Genomic DNA, 25082 nt, shown 5'->3' with positions numbered 1-25082 from the left:
CCGACTCTCCATTATTATTCACACTATTCAGAGAGCACCTGCAGAGCAGGCATACAGATCCTTCGACAGCAGGACCAAGCCGCTCCGTACAGAAACGGGCATATCGTCATGTCATCCTCGCCAAATAGTTTACCTTAGCAGGACCTGAGGACACTGCATACCGTCGCCAGATCCTTCACTCAGGAAGTGACAAGAAATAAACATACGAAGGTCTGGAAATGCGAACGGCTCTTCTGCTCTGGCCGATGAGTCAGTATGAGCATTATTAATCAATTCGAGACTTGGAGTTGGCCAACGTCCTACGCTGTAACTACTACGTACATAGCATGAAGTCTAGATGCAGGTGACATCATAAAGAATACTTTAAATACCTTAATTCTCTCGACCCGTGACTTGTTCGAGGATATGTGCACTGCCAATAATCACCTCGGAATATGCCACGCCAGTGAATCATGTCATCTCGTGTCTGCATAGCACTGACTATTGACTACGCTGTAAATACTAGATAAATAGTAGTATGTGCATGTACGTGCTGAAATGCTGATTTGATCTTCTCTGCATGTTGACTGGGGGGGTTAGTTGCATATCTAACCAATCCTGTCTGTGCCATCCACACCGCTCACCACTCACCACCCAGCAGTGCTCCAAGCACCATGCAAGCAGTGGACACTGGACAGACAAGACATGCCACTATTCAGCCAGCGATGACTAGATTAATAATTAATAATTCGGACACCGGGCGGAGTTTAGCTAACTGCTGCGCGATTCATTGTTCCATCACTTTCTTAGCGCGGGATTATTATTTCCACGCCGTGTGTACGTTCTCTCGTAATGTAAACAACGTATGGGAGTCATGTCGAGTCATGTGCAAACGGCCCTTGACATGGCCCAGCCCACTTCGATTTTTAATTATTCAGCTTCATTATTACTGCTTTGGACCAGACCATGATGAGAGCTGTCTGCCCTCTTTGTGATTTGACTCTACATTCAGCTCTTCTATCTTCGCAGCACGACCAATTGATTGATTGCGTCGTTCATATTCTGGAATCGATAAGAAAGATATCTATCTTCGTTTCAGCCTCAGCCAAATGTTTCGTTTCCAGATCCATATAGTAGTACTACTACCATGATGGTGTACAGAAATCAAGCTCTCCCCACCCAGTCCCGCGGTATCCAACGCGACGGGGTCACAGAAAAAAAAAAAAAGAAAATTTTTTTCTTCCTTTCGTCTAGAGTCTCTAGACTCTACTCCGTCGATAGTCAGACGGAGTAAACTTCCTGTCTTGGTAATTCCTTTGCGATGGAGTGGATGGATTGGGCCCGGTGTTTGAGGATGACGGGAATAATTACATAGCTTAGTTAGTTAACTTAACTAATACACTTTTATTAGGTCATCACGTAAAATGCTTACTATGTAGTACATTCTTCAAATGTTCCACTGGGTGAGCTAGCTCTAGAATCTAGATCCCGAGTGCTTTGATTCGCGTCTCGGGAATGGGGTTGTAGGCGGATGTACGGATTTATTAGATGCCAATGGGTGAGGGCATGTGCTTTTTGATGTTTTGACGCTCAGGCAGATAACGGCGGATTTATGCTTTCTCTTACCTTCTAGTTAAGTATATCATATGGTCAAAGCATGACGACCACACCGTGTTCTATTGGGTCGATTTTTTTTTTGATGGTGGTGTCAGACAACTCGGAGTTTATATATCAGTAGCCAATCAGATGCGTCGTAAGTCGCCAACTCTGTGCTGTGTACGTAGTACGTAGTTATCAAAACACCATCGTATGATACACTGGTTACTAACACAGCCAGTGACTATCTAGTAGGCACTCTTCCTCCCCGTATTGACACTTGACCGTGCCCACTATGAACCGCAGGCTCGGGACTCTCGTTCACGACTGATAGCAAATTCCAGCTAATACCGTATAACCCGGTAAAGTCCTGCAGGAGCATACCGGTAACCTGCGGGGGTGTGCTTACCTAGGTGATGCTTGTGTCGCGGTACCAGCGGATACCGCCATGACCGTTGAAAGGGAATCCCACGATGGCGTCGGAGCAAGTCTCTTCGCTTGCAGGCAGAAAGTACTTGCAATAGAATGACAGGAACTCTGATTGGAAGGTGTAGTCTATCTCTCCCAGCGTGGCATTGTGGGGTGCATGGGTAGGCTGCCTTCGCCGTTGACTGTCACGTACATATCTATCCTAAAGCCTCATAGTCCAATAGCCCAACTTGTAAATCTCAGAGAACAACCCCAAGGTAGAAAGGTCTTGGATTGTTGCCAAGAATGAGGGCCAAAAAAATCTTTCAATGTTCAGACGTCCAGATGGGTGGGCGAAAATGGCGAGCTAACTTTTATTTCAAGGTTGAAACGAAACTGGAGTTCTGAGCGCTTACTTTCCTCACTTCATATATCAATAGCCAATCATGCATAATCATACAATCTCCAATTGCAACATATCTAAACAACCAACTCTATATACACCAATCAATCTATCACTTCCCAAAACTCAACGACCTCAACGTATAAAACAACAAGTACGCATCCGCGTTCAACACATCCCCCTCCGAAACTAACGTGACCTTGTCATCATTAAACAAACACCACCGATCCCCCTGCTGTATATATGCAATGTAATGCCCTTCATTCAGGCCAGCGCCATCATGCACAATGGCTGACGCGAGGTCGTACATGAACATATCGTTGCGCTTTGTTGCTGGAGCCTTTTTTGAACCCGAAGCTACGGTGTAGGGTTGCATGTTGATTTCGAGGGGAAAGTCGATTTTGCCTTGCATTTTGCGCGTTTCGGAGTCGGTTTGTTCGAAGCGCTGCTTGAGTTAGTTCGTTCAAATTGTATACGAGTCTTTGAGCAAGGACGGGTTTAGGGGGATACCTTCATCTGCATGCATAGCATGGCTGGTAATTGTTTGATTCTCAATTGTTTGGTGAGCTTGTCTGGGTAACTGTGACAGCCTTGGCATTGATATCCCTCCATGATCAATTCTTCAGGCGTCACCCACGACTGAAGACAGCCCGCCAGGGTTGGGGTCACCGACCCGTGCAGTTTGCCATTCATCTGTCGTTTCTTGGAGTGCAATTGCACGTCCAGACTGAGTTCTAATAATGGCTGCTCAGTCGGACTTGTATGCCGGCAGATTGGACAAGTTAACGTGCTTTGGAATTTGCCAAACAGCGCCTTGCAGAAGAAGCAGTTGCATTTCAACTGATCGTTTTCGTCGGATGAGGCTGCGTGTAAGCCGCCGGCGAGGAATTGATAAAACTCATGCGCGTCTTGTTGGTGATTTCCCGCGAGAGGCTGCATCATTTAGTATCACACTAGTAGTACAAGGATGATAGAAGCTTACAGGATGGTTCTTCCACGTCGAGTATAACAATGTCTCCGCTGTAAAGCCATCTTTCTTATCACATCCGTTAAACTCAGCAAAGGCCCTGCTCATCGCACACAATACACAACCATCAACTTGACAGTCGTAGTATTTGTGGCCATTCCCCAAGAAATAAGCATTCATGAACGGGTCGTGTAACAGCGTCTGCAGGACCACATTCATGTAGCAGGTTTGTCCTAGGTTGAAAAGACCTCTAACCCCCTCACTTTGGCATGTTCGTTTGGTAGCGTTGGTTTTGATATATGTCTCATCGGCTTCGGGCACTTCCGTGGTAGTCACGCCATTCGTGAAGATGTGCTCCACGTTTCCGTTGCTTTCGTCTATTGGTATGTTGCTCGCCTTTCGTTTTCTCGTTTTATTGCTCAATTGACTGAGTACGTCGAGAATGTACCTGCTAGGTTTTGACAAGGGATTATCTTGCGATAGAGCGATACTATTAGCCTTTTTGGCTCGTGAATAGGCATCCTGCACTGCGGACTCTATCGAGCTGGTAACCCTTGAGCCATCCTGGTTATGGTCAAGCAGGTCTTTTGACCACAGACCAGCTGCCCGAGTACGAATTTTCTCCAGTTCATGATCGTACACAAAATCACGACAAGATTGACAGAAAAGGGCACCAGTGCGAGAGTCGATATCTATATCATGTCAGGTTCTGGGTCAAAACGGTTAAATGACTTGTCTTACAAAATTGATGGTCAGTCTTTTCGCTGTGCACTTGTCGATCACCATTGCTGTGCTTTTCAGAGCAATCGACACAAATGTACATTGGCTTCAAGGACACGCGCTGCGAGAGTGATGATTTAATACCATTTGTACCATCATGTTTGCGATTGTTTCGGCTCATTCTTATTGCAGCTTGTTTCATGTAGGAAACGATAAATTTTGAGCCACGACCGTCATCTTTTAATACGACAGAGAGATGTTCTTTGCTTGTTAGTCTACAATAAGCCCATGCCAGAAGGATCGTCACATACCACAGCCGTATTCAGCTTCTGTGAGGTTGTTAACCTGCACCATAGTAGCCAGACTGGTGATTGAAGTGGCCATGTTGGTGACGTCCCGAATGTCCAAGTAAAATAGAAGGAATTCGGAATTACCGAATGTCAGACAGCTGACTGTTGCCCGGTGAGGACAAAGACCAAAATTGAATGTACGGTATCGACTTTATGACAGCCGAACCAAGCGTGTTGCCTCTAAAACACTCAAGCTCGGTGTCAATGGTGAGAAAGTATGACAATCGAGTCGTCAACGACAGCCTCCGGCTTGATCTCCGATTCAGGATCACAGCAAGCCAAATACCCCAAATTCATAGGATCAAAATTCGGCGGGTACGCGAATAAGCAGCTCTAGATAGCAGCTCAAGTTTCAACACAGCAAGCCTAGATTAGACGTTGACGCTGTTCAAGTATCAATCGACGTTGTCGTTTCAACCCGTCTCCACCAAACCAACGCCAAGAAAGATGCAACAGCTACCGGCACCGCTTTCGCCCCTATAAAAGTTGTGCAGTCGCTCGCTCGCTCATTAATCAAACAGAAAATACACAGTACGATTGAAATATCGGCGATATGAATCAGTCGATAAATAAATGTATGGTGTCCCCCGGCCCGGACGGTGAAGGAGGAGAATTTGATGGAGAACCATGAAATTAAAGGTGTTGCTCCTGGCGGCAAAACGGAGCCATTTACCCATTAGGAATAGACCGCGGCAAGACCCGCAGCGCGGCAAATGACTATTTCTAGTCTTCTATCTAGTCTTCTAGGTCTCTGTTTCGCATTTGAATTGATTGTAGCACATCTAATTTATAGATTCTGTAGCTATGTGTGTGTGTGTGTGTGTGTGTGTGTGTGTGTGTGTGTGTGCGCGCGCTAATTTAAGGCATGCTATCATATCTTCGTCGGTGGACCTATCCCGTCTAGATAAAGGGTTTGAACCTGTCTTCGTGGTCAACGACTCTTTAATTTAGCCGTCTGTTTCAGAAAGCTGGACATGCCACTGTTTGGTGTCAATCCATCTGGTGATGGACTGTCTATGCACGGCAGATAGCCGGGACGCCGTCTATTCCCGCCGAGACCATAGCGGCGGTATGCAAGAACCTCCCAATTCAATACATATGGCTCAACGATTCCCCCTACCGCGCGGCAGCCCGCTTCCACGTGGTAGACCACTAGGACGACTCCTGGCTGTTCCAGATCCTCTCGTAGCATATCGACTGCTGGCAGTACCTCTGGTACTACCGCGCCCTCGAGATGAAACGGTTCCCTTCTTCGGTGTAGCTTTAGACGAAACCGTGGCCGGGGGGTTGTCAACGAAAGTCGTATCCGTTGTTCTGCAGATAAAAATCAATTAGCCTTCTGTTTTAATGCAATTGGTCGAGTGGTGTCTCTTACAGAAACGTTGCATCTATATCCTGTCCTGTCTTGTGCGATAACGATTCTAGACAATATTAACATCCGTCGGTGACAATAATATCAGGCGAAATTTTTATTACCTTGCTGCGCCTTTGCTTCCTGCGCCCTCTTGAATGATTCAGGAATAGGAGCCTAGCAGACGGTTAGCGACATACATTGTATCTCTAGGCAGTGTGGTGTGACTACCTCTGGAAAATCAACGCAAAACGCATTCATGTTCAATCCATAGAGAAAACTGGCAAAACTCTCGCTAAACCTTGACAAGCTCTCGTGCATCAATTGGAGGTGCATAAAGTTGGCCTCCAGGTCAGCCATTGAGTCCGCCAACTCTGCAAACTGCGGTTCCAGCGAGTTGATTGCAGGCTCTTCATACCCAGCTCCACTGAGACTGCCGCTGTATCCATGTGAATTGCGTATCGACGACCTGGAACTAGGACGGAGCGGCGTCGTCGGTCTGGAAGTCGGTCGAGGACGGGATGAGGACCTGGGGGCGGCGGCGTCCATGATGTCGTGAGTTGTGGTGTGAGGGAACGGATTGCCAAAAAGGGGCAATGGTCCACAGCAGCCACGAGGAGCAGGGGGGCGAAGCGAGATGGATCTTTATCACAGATGCGATATTAAGTTGACGAGCCAGTGTTGGTATGGTGGAGAGGGGTCCGATATACACAAGAAACGGTAGCTGAAATTGGAGATTGGACAAATCACGAGCGTGTGGGCCGGGGAGATATGATGCAAACGATGCAAATTAAATTGCTTTTGCGTCAGCCTGGGCTCCGTTGGACCTTTAGTAGTACGTAGTTCCGTTTGTTTTGGTCGGTTTGAGGATGAACGCGAGGGACGCTTATTATGGCAGTTCGTGGTACGTTTGGATACGGCATAATACGAGTGGGGTAATGAAAATACAAGCTCTCACCAATCAGCACTGGCGGCCCCTCGGACGCAGAGTATTGATCGGTACAGTGACGCATTCCTCCGCCTGGCGGGCGAACAGTGCACTAGTGGCACCTGCCTCTTTTACGCTTTCCCATCCAACTTTTGCCGCAGCCACAGATCTCCCCGACTCCAAAAGTTTCTTTTTCTTCGTCTATTATGACATAGTATTTACCTCTGGCTGACTTTGGGGCGAACATATTGTTATCCGCTTCTCAATATCTCCATTTTTAATTGAGCATACTACAGGATTCTTTCGTATCATCACGATTGTATTTCTCGTCAAGACATCCGCGGGTTTCCGGAAACCAAAGAGGGGAAAAAGAGTTTGGTGGGTTGGCGCAGTCTGTACAGGCGCTACTACTTAACAAACAAGCGCGCATCGTTCCAATCAATCCTCCCCCACACGTCTCCCAGAGCCTTAATTCAAAGTTGCAGTCGCAAGCACATGCGTGCATTTCAGCGCTGCCACCCGGCTTTCTTTGGCAGTCAACCTCGTCTTTTTGTCCCGTCGCCCTTGTCGCAAGGCTTGAAACGATCAGCGTCGCTTGCTTTGCCGCAAATTAGCCCAGCGCCCTGGCCCTATCACAGACTATTCCACCACAATCACAGTAGACCTGGCTCCACGGTTCACTTCAAACAGCCAAGGCACGCATCGTTTGGTTGGGGAATAGTTGGCCTCACGTGTGTGATTGGCGGCGCTGCAGCATACCAGTTACTATTTTCCACCACATCTGAAAAGGAGACTTCTCCCCTGGATAGTTTCAACCAGGAGCAACGACACCAGGAGTATCACGACGATTTTACTGGAATCATTGACACACTCAAAATGAATTCACACGAGATCCCAGATGGCCATCTTGGTAACCTCACAAAGGAGCAAGAGGCTAAGCTCCGAGAAATGTGGACAATTTTGTTGAATTTGTTCGGCCTCAAATTTGAAGGTAGTCAACTAGAAAAGGCACCCACCAACCAAACAGAGAGCTCCGACTCAAAGAAGAAATCGAGGCGTGGCTTCTTCGGCTTTGGGGGCGCTAAGAAGGAGGAACCAGCTACACCAGATGTCGGGGGTTTAACTTTATCAGACCATGACGACAAGTATGGACAGAACAAAGATTTTAAACAGGCCTTGGTCAATATCACACCTGAGCAATTGCGTGATGGTATGTGGACTATGCTCAAGGCCGACCACCCAGATGCTTTTCTTTTAAGATTTCTACGTGCCCGGAAATGGGATGTCCATAAAGCGGTCGTCATGCTTGTATCCACCCTGCACTGGCGTCTTGTAGAAATGCACGTTGATGATGATATCATGGAGGGAGGCGAAGCAAAAGCAATAGAACAGTCGGAAAGCCCCGATCATGACACCAAGAGATTGGGCGCCGACTTTATAGAACAGGCACGCATGGGCAAGAGTTATATTACTGGAATAGACAAGCAAGGACGACCAATTTGCCTGATTCGTGTCAAGATGCATAAGATTGGTGTCCACTGCGAGAAGAGTATCGAAAGATATACGGTTCACATGATCGAGACTGCTCGATTGATGCTCCCACGGCATATTGAAACTGCAGTGATTCTGTTTGATATGACCGGCTTCACATTGGCTAATATGGTACGTCTGACAAACCATGCATGAATATCGGTCTGCTAACGACATGTAGGACTATGCTCCCGTCAAATTTATCATTAAATGCTTCGAAGCCAACTACCCAGAGTCCCTCGGTGCCGTGCTCATCCACCAAGCACCATGGATATTTTCAGGTTCGTAACCTTTCTACTCAGTTATCGAGCTTCGACTAATCCAATCTAGGGTTCTGGAAGATCATTAGGGGATGGCTCGATCCTGTTGTCGCCGGCAAGGTTCATTTCACGAATACCACCGAAGACCTAGAACAATTTATCGACCGCAGCCGTATCTTGAAAGAGCATGGTGGTGAAAACGAAGCCATTTTTGAATTTATTGAAGTCCAACCAGGCGAGAACGACGTCATGAAAGACACCGCTGAACGCGAAAAGGTCCTTGCCAAGCACAAAGCCCTTGCAATGGAAATTCAAGATGCAACGAAGCACTGGATCGAGGCCGCAAACAGGAATGATGAAGCAGGCGTTGATTCATGGAAAGTTAAGAGAGAAGAACTTGCTGCAGAATACTCGAAAGGATACTGGGATATCGACCCATATATCCGTGCTCGCTCTGTATATGACCGCAACGGAGTGATCCTAGGTGGCGGGAAGGTCAAATTCTACTCTGAACGTGACCCCAAGGATACAGCAGCCACTGGGATAATAACTACCGCCGACACTGAGAAGAAGGCTGAAATTGCCGTCACTTCGGAGGTTAACGGAGTAGAGGCTGCTGCTGCCGCTGTTTCTGTTTCCGCCAATTGAATTGTGTCTATTTAATTTCAGTTTTATTGGAATTCAATTGTGTAGGTGACATTTACGTTGCTATAGGTACGTTTAAGTTACAAAGGGCTTCTGTACAGATTCTTGTTCGGCTGCTACATATAAGCAGTCGCAAGATGATCTTCTCATCGCCATGTTTAGGATTTGTGTAATTATATAGGTATTTTTGTTTTGACTTGGAACATTGGATATTTTATCATTTTCCCAGCAGGTCTACCTAGGTAGATATAGACCATATAGTTCGCTGATAGATAAGGACAGATTTATCAGAGTTATTATTTGATACAGCAATTGAACAGAATGAATCGCATTTCAATAACTCTTTCTTCCTATAACCCATTCTCCATAACCGATCCTGGGTTCAGATAATAGATAGAGAGAGATGTGATTACATCTTACTCTTGAGCTCCTCGAACAAGGCCTTGAGTTTGTCCATGTCTGTTTCTTGGGAGGGCCATTTGATTCCTAGACCTTCTGTCTCATTTGGCTTGGGGATCTGTTTACAACATATCAATAACCATTTCATACACTAGAAAGGATGTAAAATAGAACATACCACATGGAAATGAACCTATCGCACGCAAGAAATTTCATAAAGTCAGCTCAATCCGTGTATCGTTGAAGCAGTGATAGTGAGTAGTAGAAAGGACTAACATGGTCAACAAGCTGATGTGCGGCACGACCATTGTTCTGCAAGACATTGAAGTCTTCAGCACCGGTTGCTACGGCAATTTTCTTTGCGACGGGCTATATATTTGAAGACTCGTTAGTAAAGCCAATAAAAAGCCGGTAGATGGGGCGGGCAAATGGCCTCCAAGGTCCGCATTTTAAAGCCTTGGTCGTATAAAATAGACGTTCTGCTCTGATATGCTCTTCTTTTCTTGGGATTTGATAGAAAGAGGGTTATGCATACCAGAAGCTCAGTCAAATACTCATCCGGAATATCTGTGAGTTTTGCGCCGTGGAATTTGGGGATGACGAGCTATTATACATTGAAATAGCAATTGCGTTAGCCTTAGCCATCTATACATACGGGTGACCCATATTCATGCCATGCGCTGCTCAAGGAGTCAGACTTATTGGTTTGGAAGGTCAAAGACATACAGCGTGTCCACGGCTCAATGGCTGGATATCGAGGAAAGCAAAGACTTTGTCGCTCTCGAAGATCTTGAAGGATGGGATGTCACCTGTTTCATTGAAGATCAGTCTCGTTTCGGAACAGTTTAATGTACTCAGTCAATTGGGCTCAGATGTATTGGAAAGTGGCGATATCTGGTCTTCTCGCCCTTGGCAACTTCGATATATTTGGATGCGGGGAGCTCTGAGGGGGAACGTGAAGGATCCATGGTTGTTAGGTACGGCCGTACCCTTGATGATTTTGCAGAATATGCAAGCTGGAGAAGTCATCTTGGATGCTTGACTGGTTTAGGTGTCGGATTTATCTGAAATGAGGTGTGTTATATGGTCTATTGTCAAAGGGATGGAAGTTGTAGATGGAAGGAACCACCTTAACACATACCGCTGGAGATGCCGGAGAAAAGTGGGGCCTGGAGTCAACGTTGATCTACAACAAATCTCCAATCTTCTCTTTCTACCATGTCGGATGATATTGCTGTTTCTATGGCATGAGCTTGGGGTACGGAGTGTGCTCTAATTTGTTTTCTTTATTTTATATGAGACCAATGCTTGAGAATCTCATGAGTCTACGAAATTTGGGACATATATCCATCCAATTGACATGGTTGACCAACCGCCTACAAAGATACCACAAGAGAAACTTCACGAACAGGGATATGATGCTATCAGGTGCGAACATTTAATAGAACAGCTCAAGAAATTTGAAGTCTTGAATCGTATCAGCCGACATGTAGCACCACTGACGAACCATTTGCTCAGTATAGAGTCGGCCGGTTAGCGTTCTCTACTCTTTGGAGGTAATCTTTCATCGGCTTCCCAAATATCATGACCGCATCATCTTCCATCATTTTTGTGCCGGGTCTGGTACCTTCATAACATTGTAGTCGACCCGGCACTTTGCGAGTTTCATCTTCTGCATCACCCAGTAAGATGATGCAAGCCCATTCACCCAGGTAGGTAATCAATTTACGGGCATATGATTGGCTCTTCATAGGTAAGTTGATCAGCCTTATGATTTTTATCGCAGAACGTAGCAAGCTACCCCTCCCTTTTTCAGCCTGATCGAGCTTGCTGGATAGACTTCAGCGCCCATGTGGTTTTCTTGAGCAAAGCAGACTCAATTTTTCTTCAATTCTACATGCTAGACGATGGCTCCGCTCACACACAATGACTATACTATTTATTGCATGGATATGTGCACTGCCGGTAGAGCTGGCGGCAGCACAGGTCATGTTAGATGAGATCCATCAGGCCCTACCCAAACCCACTACTGACCCAAACGCCTAAGTTATATCCTCGGTGCTTTAAATGGCCATCACGTTGTTATTACTTGTTTGCCAACTGGCATTTACGGTACCATATCTGCTGCAACAGTCGTTTCTCGTTTAATTTCAACCTTTCCTCACGTTCAGTACACGCTTATGGTTGGAATCGGAGGCGGTGCCCCAAACAACAGCAATGACATTCGATTGGGTGATGTGGTGGTCAGCAAGCCAGTCGGAAAATATAGTGGAGTCATCCAGTATGATTACGGCAAGACAATTCAAGGCGGGCAATTCGAGCAAACCGGCACGTTGAACTCCCCACCGCAGGTTCTTTTAACACATATTGCCCATCTTCAAGCGATCCAGCTGGCTAGAAGTGAGGATACCATTTCACATATTGTGTCGGATGTATTAGAACGGAACCCGGATATGAAAAGAAGATTCACACCTCCAAGTCAGCACACTGATTATCTCTTTCAATTATCTTATCACCATATTAATAAAGAAATCGACTGTGGACATTGTGACAAAAAGCAGTTCATTCACCGACCACTGCGGCAAAATAGGACACCTTATATCCACTATGGGTTGATCGCATCCGGAGATCAGGTTATGAAAGACTCAGAGACACGGGACCGCCTCGCTCAACAATTGGGGATCCTCTGTTTTGAAATGGAAGGCGCTGGCCTCATGAACCAGCTCCCCACTCTAGTGATTCGCGGGATCTCTGACTACTGTGACTCTCATAAACAGAAGCAGTGGCAGGGGTATGCGGCCCTTATCGCGGCGGCTTATGCTAAGCTGCTGTTAACTGTTGTTCCTGCCTATAGCTACAATACATGTGATATAAAAACTACAGAAAAAGGCTCTCTCTCGGACTCAGCTTGTCTTACTCCTGCAAACGCTGCTTTGCGGGAATTCTATAGTGATGCAAAGCGTCTTGACATTCAACGATTATCTGGTAAACTGCTACCAATGGACCATTGTTATATCAACCTTGCAATAGTGGAGCATTCACCCTCAACCAAAACGCATGCTGATCAAGAATCTTCTCCATTTCCACTCTTTAGCCGCCTCAAAGTTGACACTGTCAACACTAGCGCGCAGATCTCTCTAAAAACCCTCTTTGACCCACGAAAGCAGTCAGAGGAGAAGGTTATAATGCCAAAGAGAATCTTAATTCAAGGGCGCGCGGGGGTGGGAAAGACAACGTTGTGCAAAAAGATCGTATACGATTATTTGTACAGTGGGATGTGGAAAGATTTATTTGACTGGGTATTTTGGGTGCCACTCCGGAAGCTCAAATTCAAGTCGTCGTCTACAACATACAATATGGGAGACCTATTCTACGATGAATACTTCTCTCAACGCCCACAAGGTAGAAACTTGGCCCAGGAAATGTGGTCATCTGTAAACGAGCCACTTGCACGTGAAAAGACTCTCTTTATACTTGATGGACTAGACGAAGTGCCTCAAAATTGGGGAACTCCTATGGATGAGTTTCTAGCCCATCTTCTTAGACAGCCCCAAGTCATTGTCACCACTCGTCCCCAAACGTTGAATCGAAATTACCTTGAGCCATTTGACCTTGAATTAGAAACAATTGGCTTCCTCCCTAACCAGGTTATGACTTATATCGAAAAGGTGTCTGATAAAGACATTGCAGAACAGATTCAGAAATTCATCAACAGTCGTTGGCTTATTCGGGGTTTGGTTCGGATCCCTATTCAACTTGATGCACTCTGTTATAGTTGGAATCATGACTTTCAGTTAGATGGTGGACCGAAAAACATGACGGCACTCTACCAGGCAATCATGCTAAAATTGTGGACAAAGGATATCGACCAATTAGAAAAAACACGTTACGGAAAGCAACTTACTAAGAATGAAGTTTTATGTCTAAGGACAGCTAAACAAATTGAGCCCCTGGTGGAGGACGAAATTGAGTTTCTTGAATCCTTGGCATTCTCTGGCCTCTACAATAACATTGTCGACTTTAATAGTTAAGTTATGGATTACCGGGATGAGATAATAGAGCGATTGCCTTCTAAGGGCGTGGCCCTCTCTGATAACGTCCTGGCGAAGATCTCTTTCCTGCGCACTTCAGACTCTACATTAAAAGAGGAAGAGAAAACCTATCATTTTCTACATCTTACCTTTCAAGAATTTTTTGCAGCCAGGCATTTTGTACGGCAGTGGATATCTGAAAAGCCACTCTTTTGTTTTACGATTAGTGGCAATCATGGTAAAACCCAACCTGTCATCCAACCTCGCAACTTTCTGCAGAAAGAGAAATACAATGCGCGGTATAACATATTTTGGCGCTTTGTCACAGGCTTATTCAATCTCGTCAGAACGAAGAACATCTGCTTCAGTTCCTCCGAATGCTGGACAGTGAACCACGTGATTTACTTGGACCTACACATCAACGGCTCCTCATGCATTGCTTCAGTGAATTGCCTGCAGAACCCCGTTTAGAGCATCTCCGAAAAGAGATGGAGGTTCAATTAAAACAATGGGCGATTTTTGAGCACAAGCTTATGGAGAAAATGAAGTTGTGTTATGAAATGGAGTTTCCGGACGATGCCTTGGTTGCTATGATGAATGAGGAGCCAGAAAATGTGAAGAAAACTATCCTAAGGGCTCTGCAGCATCGATCAAACCTCTCATCTGGCCTCCTAAAACAGGCCATATCTTTTCTAGGACAGAATGTGTTCACCAACTTAAAGCAGTCTGCTATTGATGCCTTGGGCGGCCAAACTGCTTTACCAGAAGATATTCTCTACGCTATAATACGTCAATTGGAGCATTCTAATAAGGATATAAGGCAGTCTGCTATTGATGTCTTAAGCAGCCGAACTACTTTATCAAAAGATATTCTCTATATTATATTACGTCAACTAGAGCATTCCAATAAGGATATAAGGCAATCTACTATTTATGCCTTAGACAGCCAAACTGCTTTGCCAAAAGATATTCTCTACGCTATAATGCGTCAACTAGAGGATCCTGATAAGGATATAAGGCAGTCTACTATTTATGTCTTAGGCAGACAAACTGCTTTGCCAAAAGATATTCTCTACGCTATAATGCGTCAATTGGGGCATTCTGATATAAGTATAAGGTGGTCTGCTATTAATGCCTTGGGCAGCCAAACTACTTTGCCAGAAGATATTTTCTACGCTATAATGCGTCAACTAGAGAATTCTGATAAGGAAATGAGGCAGTTTGCTATTACTATCTTAGACAGACAAACTGCTTTGTCAGACAACATTCTCCGAGCCATTGTGCCTTTGTTTTTCAAGAACACCTCCAATTTTGGTTCTCAATATACAAGCATGCTACTCAATCAGGATAGCTTCTACGATGTTTTCCCAAATTTTGATGCAGAAACTTTATGTTCATCATACAGAGTATTGGTTCGGCAAAGCTTTAGCGAGCAATTAAGTTGCCATTGGCAGGATGAGGCTTTCTATATTAACATACCGGATCGGCAAAGAAAGATTTCCTTGGTGCAGAACAAGGACGTGATTCTGAATGCGTTTCGAGACGAAGCTGTGGCAATGGGAAGGCCACCCATCCCTTCAGCAGATAACCGTAGATTACGTTAATTTCATTACTGGTTATCTAATTCTCTATATTATTTTTAAATGAGTACCATAAGGTATTGCTAATAATCAGCATCTGGGTTTGCCAGCAGAAGAAGCACCTCGTGCCGCGCTTGGCCCGTGAGAAGCCGGCTACAGCACAGTTAGTAAGTTATTTGTTGACGAAACAAACATAATGGAAAGATAAAGGCTCACTGTCCATTTAGTTTTGGCAAGTAATCGTCAGCGATGAAATGTATGATTGAGTCAAGCTGTGTTTGAAATCGCTTAGTTGCCTAGTTAGGTATCGACTTTCCTATTTAGGAAACAGACATGAAGAGGTACTTTTCGACCCAGGCGAAGACTACTCTAAGTGGCGGAGCAATAGCCAATTATGGATTGTAGTGAGTTCTATTGTTCTACCTTAGATCATTTTTCAAGTATTCATTGAGGTGGAAACTACCGCAGACATTTATTTCATCGTAGGGGACAAAGTTGCGGTGGATGCCTGAGTTTATGACGTGCCGTCGACCGCCCTTGTCATGTCCCTTTTACATACTCTGTAAACCATCATTCATCAACTATCAACCTTGGGTTTTGGCCTCTGTTCTCCCCTTATTACTCACACTCTCTCATCACTATCTTTTCATCACGAGTCAGTCACCATGTCGAGCCAGAAGGAATCAATTCCCTTCCTTTCTCAGGGTCAGAATCTCAAATTAGAGAGACCGCATGTCGAAAAAGCTATCGAAAACTTGCACAAGACGCTCAGCGAGATGCTCGTTATACTATTGAACGATCAGAATATTGTGAACCTTCCAATACGAGCTTACGATTTGGACTTGCCTGGTCAGAATAACGAAAGTTCCGACTCGAAACAGCTCTCTTTTTTCCAACCCATGAGTGAGGAAGACTACTTTCGTTACAAACTCTCTGAAAAGGACAAAGAGCGTCACCTCAAGAGTTTTCAGAGGTTTTCGAGGAGCCGATTGAAGAATGCCCTGGTATCTTGACTGCCGATAGTCTGCTTCTCATATTGGTTCACCTCGTGGATACTGCACACAGGGATGGGATTCCTCTAAGCAAATACGTTTCCAGGCAAAGCCTTGGTACCTTCACAAGGTGGTTTTGGCAAGAGTAAGAACCTTTTCATTTCGATGAATCAACCAGATCTGGAGAATTTTGCTACTTACATGAATGCAGGAGCTTCTGTGATCCAGGAATCGACTCGGACGATGATGGTACCATTGGCGACAACACTGAAAATAGTTGTGAAACGGAACCACTGTGCATACAAGCGTGCTACTGGGAGCGACGTCCGAGAGCGGACGCAGAAAAAAAAGACTCATTTCATGCTTGCTTTGGAGCTTGATTGTGAGAACCAGGAAGAGCTTCTTAGTGTAGAGGTACTTGAGATCCTCGCAGTCATGAAGGCAACCTTAGGACAAAGGAGAATCAGCGAGGTCGTTTGCAAAATATTGATTGGCAACCAGGACAAGCGGAGTGAAAAGACTGGGGTGGGTAAGATATGTAGTTGCTATTTGCTTTTTTATTTCCAGTTTTGAGCAGACGGAGTTGGATACTTCGTCATTTTAATGGGGATATTGGCAACATTGTATTTACTGATCAGATTTGAGATGGCTGAATGCTTGTGACCAAGAACGTCTTACCTACGTAGATATCAATACATCCTGTAACCTAAGACTTGGGCTTTGTTATAGCCTACTTCTATAATTATTAGCCAATAACAAGGATTTTGAGTCATGAATTGCCATTATTCTAGTTTTTAGAGTTGGAAACTGTAAACATAAAGGCATTACACATCTCAATTTCCGTTTTTTGAATTCATTTTTCCTTCTTAACCATTCAACAAAGAATAAACTTTCGAAGAATGGAAGTGATCGCCGCAAGAGAAAAGTCGATTAAACAATCCCATTTTGGTTGCGAAGTTCTTATGAAGGAGGAGCAGCACCACGGCCACGGCCGAATCCACCGCGGAAGGTGGGAGCGAACTCGCCAGGGGCACCACCCTCCTTTCCTTCCTCGCGACGACGGTAACCGCCATCACGGTCACCACGAGGACCACCACGGCCACCAGGGCGACGCTCACGTTCCTCACCACCGAGCATACCGCGGGGAGGAGCATGGGAGCGTTGCTGCTTAATGTGGGTGGCAGGCACGATCTCAGCGGGGACGTGGAGCCATTCACGGAGGTAGTCGAGACCCTCGGGGGTGAGGGTGTAGTAGTAGTATTGCCAGGAGAAACGGGTCTTGACGTATCCGCGGGAGTCTAGGGACTGAAGAGCCTTGATGACCTGTTCGTTTGATGAGTATTGATAAACCTCTCTCGCTTTTTTGTAGTCGCTTTCGAGAACTTACGTAAAGGTTCTTGGTGTCAATTTCTCCATGCTTGGGAAGGTTGAAGTCCTTCTTGGCCACGAGCACACCCTCTGTTCAACAATGTCAGAAACCATTCTTCAAGATGACGGACCGAGTCAAAGTGTTTCGATTGCTACATACCACGGAAGAGGTACTCGTGGATCTTCTTGCGGTCGGCCTTGGGAATAAGCCTGCATCAGGAAATTAGCATTGTGCACAATCGCAGATCTTTCTGTTATGAAGATATACGCACATTGTCGCGAGTTCCTGTCGCTATTCGTGGAATCGCTTTTGACGATGCTGGATGATTTGATTGAGCGTTGGTTGGTTGACGAACAAATCGATCTTGAATTTCCCGTTTGATTAAAGTGCGGATGAGTTGCGGTCGAGGGTAAGCCCTAATTATATCACTAATCTGGAATAGTCTACCCGCGCTTAAAGTCACGTGCTGAATATGCAATCTCCGCCCAGCCTCCGCCGCCGCCATCGTCGCCTCATCAGTGTGGATCATCTCCTTGACTTAGTCTTACTACGTAGTCTTCAGCATAATCATCTACGCTCTCGACAAGATCAAGAAGACTAATTGTCGTGACAAAGTCATATATCATAATGGCTGCGCAACATATAAACATTCTATTGTCGTCCTTTTCAGGACTGGCGTTGCCACCGACCCTCTCATTCTCTCTCCCGATCACATCAACCATCACAGACCTCACAGAAAGAATCGAGCACTATCTTCCAGAGTCGCTTAAGCGTAGCGCCGCAAACCTCACACTCACAACATTCGGAAACAGACAGTTGCTACCAGAATCTACACTCCCCATATCATCTCTTCTCTCAACTCACCAATATGCATCGCCCGAGAATAATCTTCTACCCCTTCGCCTCTCCGTGCCTCTGCGAGGAGGGAAAGGTGGTTTCGGCTCCCAGCTTCGTGCTGCAGGTGGCCGCATGTCAAGCAAACGCAAGCGCAACCAAGGCGAAAATAATGGCTCAAACCGGAACCTTGACGGACGACGTCTACGCACAGTCAATGAAGCCAAAGCACTGGCCGAATATCTTGCCGTGAAACCAGAGATGGATAAGAAAGAGAAAGAAGAACGCCGACGGCGATGGGAGGCTATAGTCGAAATGGCTGAAAAACGTACCGAAGAGATCAAGAATGGTGGTGGGAAGAGCCGTTTGGATGGTCAGTGGATGGAAGATAGGGAAGAGATGAGCGAGAAAGCACGCGAAGCTGTTCTTGCTGCGATGAAGGACGGTGGGTGGAATGATAATCTGCGCGATGCAATTATGGGTGGCTCAAGTACGAGTGCGAGCGAGGGTAATTCCAGTCAAGAGGAGGATGAGAGCGAGAGCGCTGATGAAGAGGAGGATGAAGAGGAGGATGAAGGCAAACCAGAGGCTTCAGCTCCAGTACCGTCATCTTCTAAACCCGCTACATCGCGGAGGTTTATTGGATTCGACGAGGATGATGAGTTTATGAGCAGTGATGAAGACGAAGACCCTGAGGATAGCAAGGGCAAGGGCAAGGCACCTGCTTAACTTTTACATTAGGGTTGTACATGAAATTGAATTATTTAGCAAGCGCATAATGAATTTTATTCTTAATACAACCAAATATCATGAACTCAGAATATATTCTTCCAATGTTTGTCCTCATTAAGAAATAGACCCCTTATCGATATCAGGCTTATCGGGATCGCCACTAAGAAAATTTACGGCTCCGCACATGCACCAAACACGCCGCGCTGCATCATTTATTTTTTGGCATGCCAGAATCAATCTTATCAACAATCAATTTTTGTGCATTTACATGATGTTCGTGGCATGATGTCCCTTTATTATTCTCATTTATCTAGAAGGATACCAGCTATATCAAAATCCTGTCACTGCCCCGGAAGAACTCAGCTCCTATCTCGATTGGCGCGGAATATTTCCTCCTCGACAAGACCATATGTACGCCCGTATGTGAATAGACGCAGTTTACAATGTGCTATAAGATCGCGCTATTCGAGTACCGATGCATCTACAGCGCCTCATAATTCTCCTCCGGTACCAGTGCAGCATCGCAAAATACTCGTTGAAGAGACTTCGGTAGCGCCGCGCGAGGACACAGACTCCGCTATTCCACCATTACCTCCAACATCTATCTCTCTTCATGCGGACACATTACCTATATCATGTCCGGGATGCGGCGCATATGCGCAGACGATAGATTCGAATGAGCCGGGGTTCTATAGTCGGACTCGCAAGAAGGCGAAGCAGTTGTGGCATAAGAAGCAGCAAGCGATTGTCAAAGAGCAGCGTGCAATTTCATCTCAAGATGGCGAGGGTACGGATGATGGAGCCACCGGTTCAGATCCTTTAGATAAAGCTGGTAAGTTACCTTGCAGGATGCCACAATCAACATGACACTAACAGAAGCTAGAAACCACTACACAAGATCTACAAGATGAAAGCACCTTCCTCGCAGCTACAGAATACATCCAATCCACAGCCCAATACACCCAAATTTGCGATCGATGCCATGACCTACTACACCACAACAAAGGCGTATCCATCCCTTCACCATCCATCGACTCCATCGCCGCCTATCTCGAAGAATCACCCCATAGAATAAACCGTGTATACCACATAATCGACGCCGCCGATTTCCCCATGTCCCTCATCCCCAATATCTACGAAGCACTCGACCTCCAAGACCAACGGTCACGAAATCGACGGTCTAAGACTGAGAAATATAAGTATGGCAAGCGGATGACTACGATAAATTTTGTAATTACGCGTGCGGATCTGTTGGCTGCGACAAAGGATCAGGTTGATTCGTTGATGAAGCGGATTCGGGAGATCATTCTTAAGAAGCTGGATATGAGTCGGGAGGATGTTAGGTTGGGCAATGTGCATATGATTAGTGCTCATCGCGGGTGGTGGACGAGTCAAGTCAAGGAAGAGATTCGGCAGCATGGTGGTGGTGTATGGATAGTCGGGAAAGCGAATGTTGGGAAGAGCAGTTTTATCGAGTCTTGTTTTCCGAAGGACTCGAAAAACCTGGACAAGATTGCGCAATTATTGGAGAGTCGGAAACTGGAGAACAGTCTCAAGAGTTCCAACAACGAAACTCCAGAAGCGACTCCATTCCTAGACCCAGATGCCCTTCTGCCACCTGCACCACGCGAAGAACTCTACCCAACGCTCCCTGTTGTCTCAAGCCTTCCAGGAACGACCGTTGGGCCAATTCGAATCCCCTTTGGCCGCGGCCACGGCGAAATGATTGACCTCCCGGGTCTCGACCGCGGCACACTCCAAGACTTCATGCTCGACGAGCACAAACCGGACCTGATAATGACCAAACGCATCAACCCGTCCGAACAACTCAGCATCCGCGACAGGCAGTCCCTCCTCATTGGCGGTGGACTAATCAGAATAACTCCCAAGGACGTCCCCGAAGATTTCACGATACTAGCAGCGTGCTTCGTCCCACTCGAAACGCACGTCACGCGTACCGAAAAGGCAATCGAAATTCAGTCAGGGGTGAGGAAATACAACACCGGCGGCGGCGATAGAGGCAACAGCGTCATCAAACCCGAACATCTGGGCGAAGAAGCCACCACAATCCGATCAGCAGGCACATTCACCCTCTCCACAGACGTAACGCTAAACCATTTACCAAGCATGATCAAAAAGAAATGGGAAGATCACGGCATACGCCCCAATCTCGACACCTTGCCGTACCGCGTCTATTCCACAGATATACTTATCGAGGGTTGCGGATGGATTGAGTTGACTTGTCAGGTGCGCACCAGACGATACGAAGCGGAGCACGACTTGCCCAGAATAGAAGTCTTCACCCCCCTCGGAAAACACGTCGCTGCAAGGCCGCCGCTAGAAACATGGAACTTCATTCGGGATAAACGTAAAGCTGAGAAGAGGAAGAGGTTTACGTCGGGAGCTCATAGACCGCGGAGGGGGAATATAAGTCATAAGAAGAGGACGTTGCATGGTGGGAAGGGTGCTTAGATTCTCCTCTCTCTTTTCTATTTCTATGTACATGTATACTGTATGATATCGATTCTCTATTTCTTCATGTACTTCAATGTTATAAGCGATATGGATATACCTTTCATTCGATTGAATCAACTTGATATTTTCAAATCTGCTTTTCATTTCAAGGCACTCGAAACATCAAACATGGCTGGATATACGAATTTTTAGTCAACAAGCCAAAAGATGATATCATTGCTCTCAAAGGATTTCGGAAGGATATAAAAAGACGAACTACTGGGACGTTGAAATCAAAATCATGAAACAATAATGAAGAAGATACTGATGAAGAATGGGGGAGACTCGACAAAGTAAACAGGTGGGAAATAAGCTCAATGATGGATGTGAAATAAACAGAATAGAGATAGGATGAATCTCCGAATGAATGACAGGTGTGTTTAGGGTGGACATGGACAAGGATAAGGATACGGGTGATGGATTTGGTTGACTCTATACACACACATGAAAAATAAAAACTGCGTCACAATGGAAGTAGATGGAGGAAAGACCGGTTAATATCTATTTGATACCATCGACTTGGCCCAGAAAAGAGAGATGCATCAGATTTACATCACAGATCGATCAAGCTTCCGCCTTGCTGTTGCTGCTGGTGTCCAGGAGCGCCGAAGGGATTGCTCGACTGTCCAAACCCAGTCTGCCGAGGCACGCCTGTAAATTGTTGGTGGAAGAAAGGGTTGCTTCCAGTCTGCTGGGGTCCAAATCCCTGACCCGCAGAGTTGATGAATTGACCAGGCGCGGTATGATGAGCAGGAACACGCAAATCACCAGTATTACCAAAGGTATCTTGACCCTCACCGCTTGCAAGTAGAGCGTTGAGTCGGGAGTATTGGCCATCGTCGCGAGTGGGTTTAGCAGAGGTTGCAGATGCTTGCAGCGGGCTAGGTGCTTTGTAGTTTGCGATAGGGTTAGGTCCAGACGGCGCAGGGTTGAAAGCGGTGGTGGCCCTCTCCTCGGCTAGCGTGTTCAATGTAGGCGGGCCAGGTCGGGAAGGCTGTGAAACTGGCCGGTTGATGGCTGACGCAAAAGGATTGTTCGAACCAGTAGGCATGGGTCGGAGGGCATCAAGTCCTTGCTGCTTGTCAGTAGCCCATGGGTTGTGACTGCCGGGCTGCAAGTAGTTATCCTGTTGAGGCTGCTGTACCTGTCCGTACATGGGATTGGCTCCGTAAGGGTTGTTGTTGTTAAATGCCGTCTGCTGGGGCTGAAGGGATTGGGTTTGATAGAAGTTGTTCTGTGGCTGTCCAAATTGTTGAGATGGATCATAACCTGTTGGTTGCATCTGGAAGCCATTGCTATATGCATTCATCTGACCGGTGGGCTGGTATCCATTCGGCTGCGCATATTGATTGTTGAGGTAACCAGTTGTTAAAGGCTGTTGAGCATCAAGAGGGTTGCCGAACCAGTCAACCGCTGGTTGCTGCTGGTAGCCCTGATTGTATCCTGTCGGCTGTGCTGCAGCTACGGGGGCATCATCAAACAACGATTTGGCGTTGCTTTCCTCCAATTCGCGCCTTCGCAGCTCCTCCTCTTCTTTACTCAGCTTGATAGCCTTGGCAAGATCATCATCGTCGTCATCCCTGGCTGCCCTTTCACGTCGCTTGCGTTCTTCTTCCGCTTCAACCTTGCTGGCCTCGATTGCCAGTTGATATTCTGTATCATCTTCATCACGGCCTCTGCGCTCGCGTCTGTCGCGATTCGAGCGTTGACCGCCGGTTGCACTCGATCCTCCATATCCTTGTATGCCTTCGTCAATACCGCTCACGCGAGATTTCCACAGTTTCCGGTCGGATCTCTCGCTGCGTAAACGATCTTCATCCAGAATCAATGCAGTAAGTTCTTTGGCCGACACTCGAACTAGGGTGCGTTAGTATTAACCTTGCATATATTGCGATGGCAACATACCGTTTTGACCAACATCCCTTCCTTCGTCGTCAATATACTGGAACTCGCGGAGAGTCTTAATAATATACACATTCTTCCGGGCCCAAGTGACGACAAGTTCTGAACCCTCGTGGAGGCAATAGTCGAGCACTTTGAGGGATTTGAGGACATGGCGCCAATTCTTTCCCTTATCGTTTAATCGCTTGTCAAGCATGTCGACAATCTCGTAAAAGTCACTGGGGCTGACAATAATCGTTAGCAAGTATTTTAGCTGAGGGTTGGATCGCTTTTCGGGAGCATACTTGTTGAATGTGAGGGCAGCAATCTCGCCCATCTCCGTGCCTGTTGGGCCCCATGGATCGTTGCTCGTAGCTGCAGATAATGGCGGTTAGCTTGGCATTGAAAGGACTCAAACAACAAAAGTGACGCCTTTGCAAGTATGCAAACCCAGCAATATGCCAGGGTCTTGTGGAAGTGGCGCAACTCACCATTGCGGACTTTGACTTGGACTGAGGAATAGCCCTTTGTGACATTCTTCACACTCCGCAGAGCTCGTGACATGTTGTATGATTGTTATGTTCTTGTCACAACGATATCAGATGTGGTCGTGAGGGATGGAGGCCAGCTCTCGGTGAATCGGCAGGCTAGGTAGACTGATGGCGGGCACGGGGAACGGTAGCACCAACAGGCGCCACTTTCTCTGGGTAGCGGACGTGCGCGGCGACAAGCGGGATGGGGATGGCGACTGGGTAGAAATCCAGGCTGGTGGCGAGCGAGTACGACTGAGACTGAGAGCAAGGGAGAATACTAAGTTGCAAAACAAGGCAATAAAACAATAAATAATAAAGGCAGAGATTGCGTGATAGAGTTTTAAGTGGTGAGGTCTGTCCCAGGAAGAGGAAGATGGGACGAGTTCAGAGTTCACAGATCACAGTTCACTACGTAATCTGGAGAGACGGTTGACGGGTTTACGGCAAGAACCGTTACATGCCTGAGCTTTGAGGCCAATACCCAACACCAAGCGTGGCTGAGCTGCCCCAGGCTGCCACGTACTGGAATGCCCTAGTCTATAAATAGCCTAGGGTGCGGCCAGTTCGCGTATTTGCAGTGTTTTGATACTGTATTGACATCATGGGTGCTTGTGTGGGGAGTGTATTGAGCTTACAGCATGTCCCAATTGCGGACTAGGAATTTGTCATGTATATACCCTGCATAACATTTTATCCACATTATGCCTGCATGTCATCTCTAACCCTAAATCCAACAACCAACATACTCCGTAGTGCTCTGTAGGAGACATGTCATATCAGAATACGTACGTACGCAGTTAGAATAATAGGTTATTGCCCTAAACTTCGTGATTGGCTCTCCTGGGCGTCACGTAGTATACATACATCCCCGAAGACACCACCTCCAGCCAGCCAGCATACAGTAAGAAGGCTCACCCGCTGTACATATGCCTCGCGACCGATGAGAACTGACTCACACGACCATGTACTTGACCGATTGAACTGTATGCTGAACTTCATACTCCGTAGATATGCTTTTTCTCGAGCCAAATCCCGTAAACCTCGCGGTAACAGAAGCCAATCGGAAAACAACCGTGACCC

The 25082-nt window shown here is 46.4% G+C and overlaps 11 protein-coding genes across 11 annotated transcripts; 6 read left to right on the top strand and 5 right to left on the bottom strand.

Moving 5' to 3' along the window:
* Positions 1-2498: 2498 nt before the first annotated feature.
* EYB26_003895 (uncharacterized protein) lies at positions 2499-4457 on the bottom strand (the record flags this gene model as incomplete). The annotated part of the gene is made up of 5 exons (XM_054263189.1): positions 2499-2831; positions 2897-3319; positions 3369-4045; positions 4095-4334; positions 4385-4457. The coding sequence occupies 5 exons, from the start codon at positions 4455-4457 to the stop codon at positions 2499-2501; spliced, it is 1746 nt and encodes a 581-aa protein (XP_054119164.1).
* A 1069-nt stretch (positions 4458-5526) lies between these two features.
* On the bottom strand, positions 5527-6323 carry EYB26_003894 (uncharacterized protein; the record flags this gene model as incomplete). Its single annotated transcript, XM_054263188.1, has 4 exons — positions 5527-5737; positions 5799-5844; positions 5900-5951; positions 6006-6323. The coding sequence occupies 4 exons, from the start codon at positions 6321-6323 to the stop codon at positions 5527-5529; spliced, it is 627 nt and encodes a 208-aa protein (XP_054119163.1).
* Positions 6324-7197: 874 nt separating this feature from the next.
* On the top strand, positions 7198-9140 carry EYB26_003893 (uncharacterized protein; the record flags this gene model as incomplete). Its single annotated transcript, XM_054263187.1, has 3 exons — positions 7198-8364; positions 8414-8513; positions 8563-9140. 3 exons carry the CDS (start codon positions 7198-7200, stop codon positions 9138-9140), a joined length of 1845 nt encoding a protein of 614 aa, XP_054119162.1.
* Positions 9141-9546: 406 nt separating this feature from the next.
* Positions 9547-10565, bottom strand: EYB26_003892 (uncharacterized protein; the record flags this gene model as incomplete). Its single annotated transcript, XM_054263186.1, has 6 exons — positions 9547-9654; positions 9715-9729; positions 9813-9905; positions 10072-10140; positions 10263-10345; positions 10526-10565. 6 exons carry the CDS (start codon positions 10563-10565, stop codon positions 9547-9549), a joined length of 408 nt encoding a protein of 135 aa, XP_054119161.1.
* An 897-nt stretch (positions 10566-11462) lies between these two features.
* EYB26_003891 (uncharacterized protein) lies at positions 11463-13567 on the top strand (the record flags this gene model as incomplete). Its single annotated transcript, XM_054263185.1, has 2 exons — positions 11463-11527; positions 11584-13567. The coding sequence occupies 2 exons, from the start codon at positions 11463-11465 to the stop codon at positions 13565-13567; spliced, it is 2049 nt and encodes a 682-aa protein (XP_054119160.1).
* A 377-nt stretch (positions 13568-13944) lies between these two features.
* EYB26_003890 (uncharacterized protein) lies at positions 13945-15171 on the top strand (the record flags this gene model as incomplete). Its single annotated transcript, XM_054263184.1, has 1 exon — positions 13945-15171. One exon carries the CDS (start codon positions 13945-13947, stop codon positions 15169-15171), a length of 1227 nt encoding a protein of 408 aa, XP_054119159.1.
* Positions 15172-15812: 641 nt separating this feature from the next.
* EYB26_003889 (uncharacterized protein) lies at positions 15813-16362 on the top strand (the record flags this gene model as incomplete). The annotated part of the gene is made up of 3 exons (XM_054263183.1): positions 15813-16151; positions 16213-16284; positions 16351-16362. The coding sequence occupies 3 exons, from the start codon at positions 15813-15815 to the stop codon at positions 16360-16362; spliced, it is 423 nt and encodes a 140-aa protein (XP_054119158.1).
* Positions 16363-17099: 737 nt separating this feature from the next.
* On the bottom strand, positions 17100-18013 carry EYB26_003888 (uncharacterized protein; the record flags this gene model as incomplete). The annotated part of the gene is made up of 5 exons (XM_054263182.1): positions 17100-17462; positions 17527-17597; positions 17668-17717; positions 17780-17793; positions 17864-18013. The coding sequence occupies 5 exons, from the start codon at positions 18011-18013 to the stop codon at positions 17100-17102; spliced, it is 648 nt and encodes a 215-aa protein (XP_054119157.1).
* Positions 18014-18135: 122 nt separating this feature from the next.
* On the top strand, positions 18136-19071 carry EYB26_003887 (uncharacterized protein; the record flags this gene model as incomplete). The annotated part of the gene is made up of 1 exon (XM_054263181.1): positions 18136-19071. One exon carries the CDS (start codon positions 18136-18138, stop codon positions 19069-19071), a length of 936 nt encoding a protein of 311 aa, XP_054119156.1.
* Positions 19072-19483: 412 nt separating this feature from the next.
* EYB26_003886 (uncharacterized protein) lies at positions 19484-21546 on the top strand (the record flags this gene model as incomplete). The annotated part of the gene is made up of 3 exons (XM_054263180.1): positions 19484-19493; positions 19562-19906; positions 19958-21546. The coding sequence occupies 3 exons, from the start codon at positions 19484-19486 to the stop codon at positions 21544-21546; spliced, it is 1944 nt and encodes a 647-aa protein (XP_054119155.1).
* A 595-nt stretch (positions 21547-22141) lies between these two features.
* EYB26_003885 (uncharacterized protein) lies at positions 22142-24033 on the bottom strand (the record flags this gene model as incomplete). Its single annotated transcript, XM_054263179.1, has 4 exons — positions 22142-23445; positions 23494-23714; positions 23775-23844; positions 23961-24033. 4 exons carry the CDS (start codon positions 24031-24033, stop codon positions 22142-22144), a joined length of 1668 nt encoding a protein of 555 aa, XP_054119154.1.
* Between the last annotated feature and the right edge of the window lie 1049 nt (positions 24034-25082).

This window comes from Talaromyces marneffei, chromosome 3 (assembly GCF_009556855.1).
Source record: "Talaromyces marneffei chromosome 3, complete sequence".
Classification (NCBI taxonomy): domain Eukaryota; kingdom Fungi; phylum Ascomycota; class Eurotiomycetes; order Eurotiales; family Trichocomaceae; genus Talaromyces; species Talaromyces marneffei.
The sequence above is the reverse complement of the archived record's forward strand: the minus strand, read 5'-3'. Positions and strand labels throughout refer to the sequence as shown.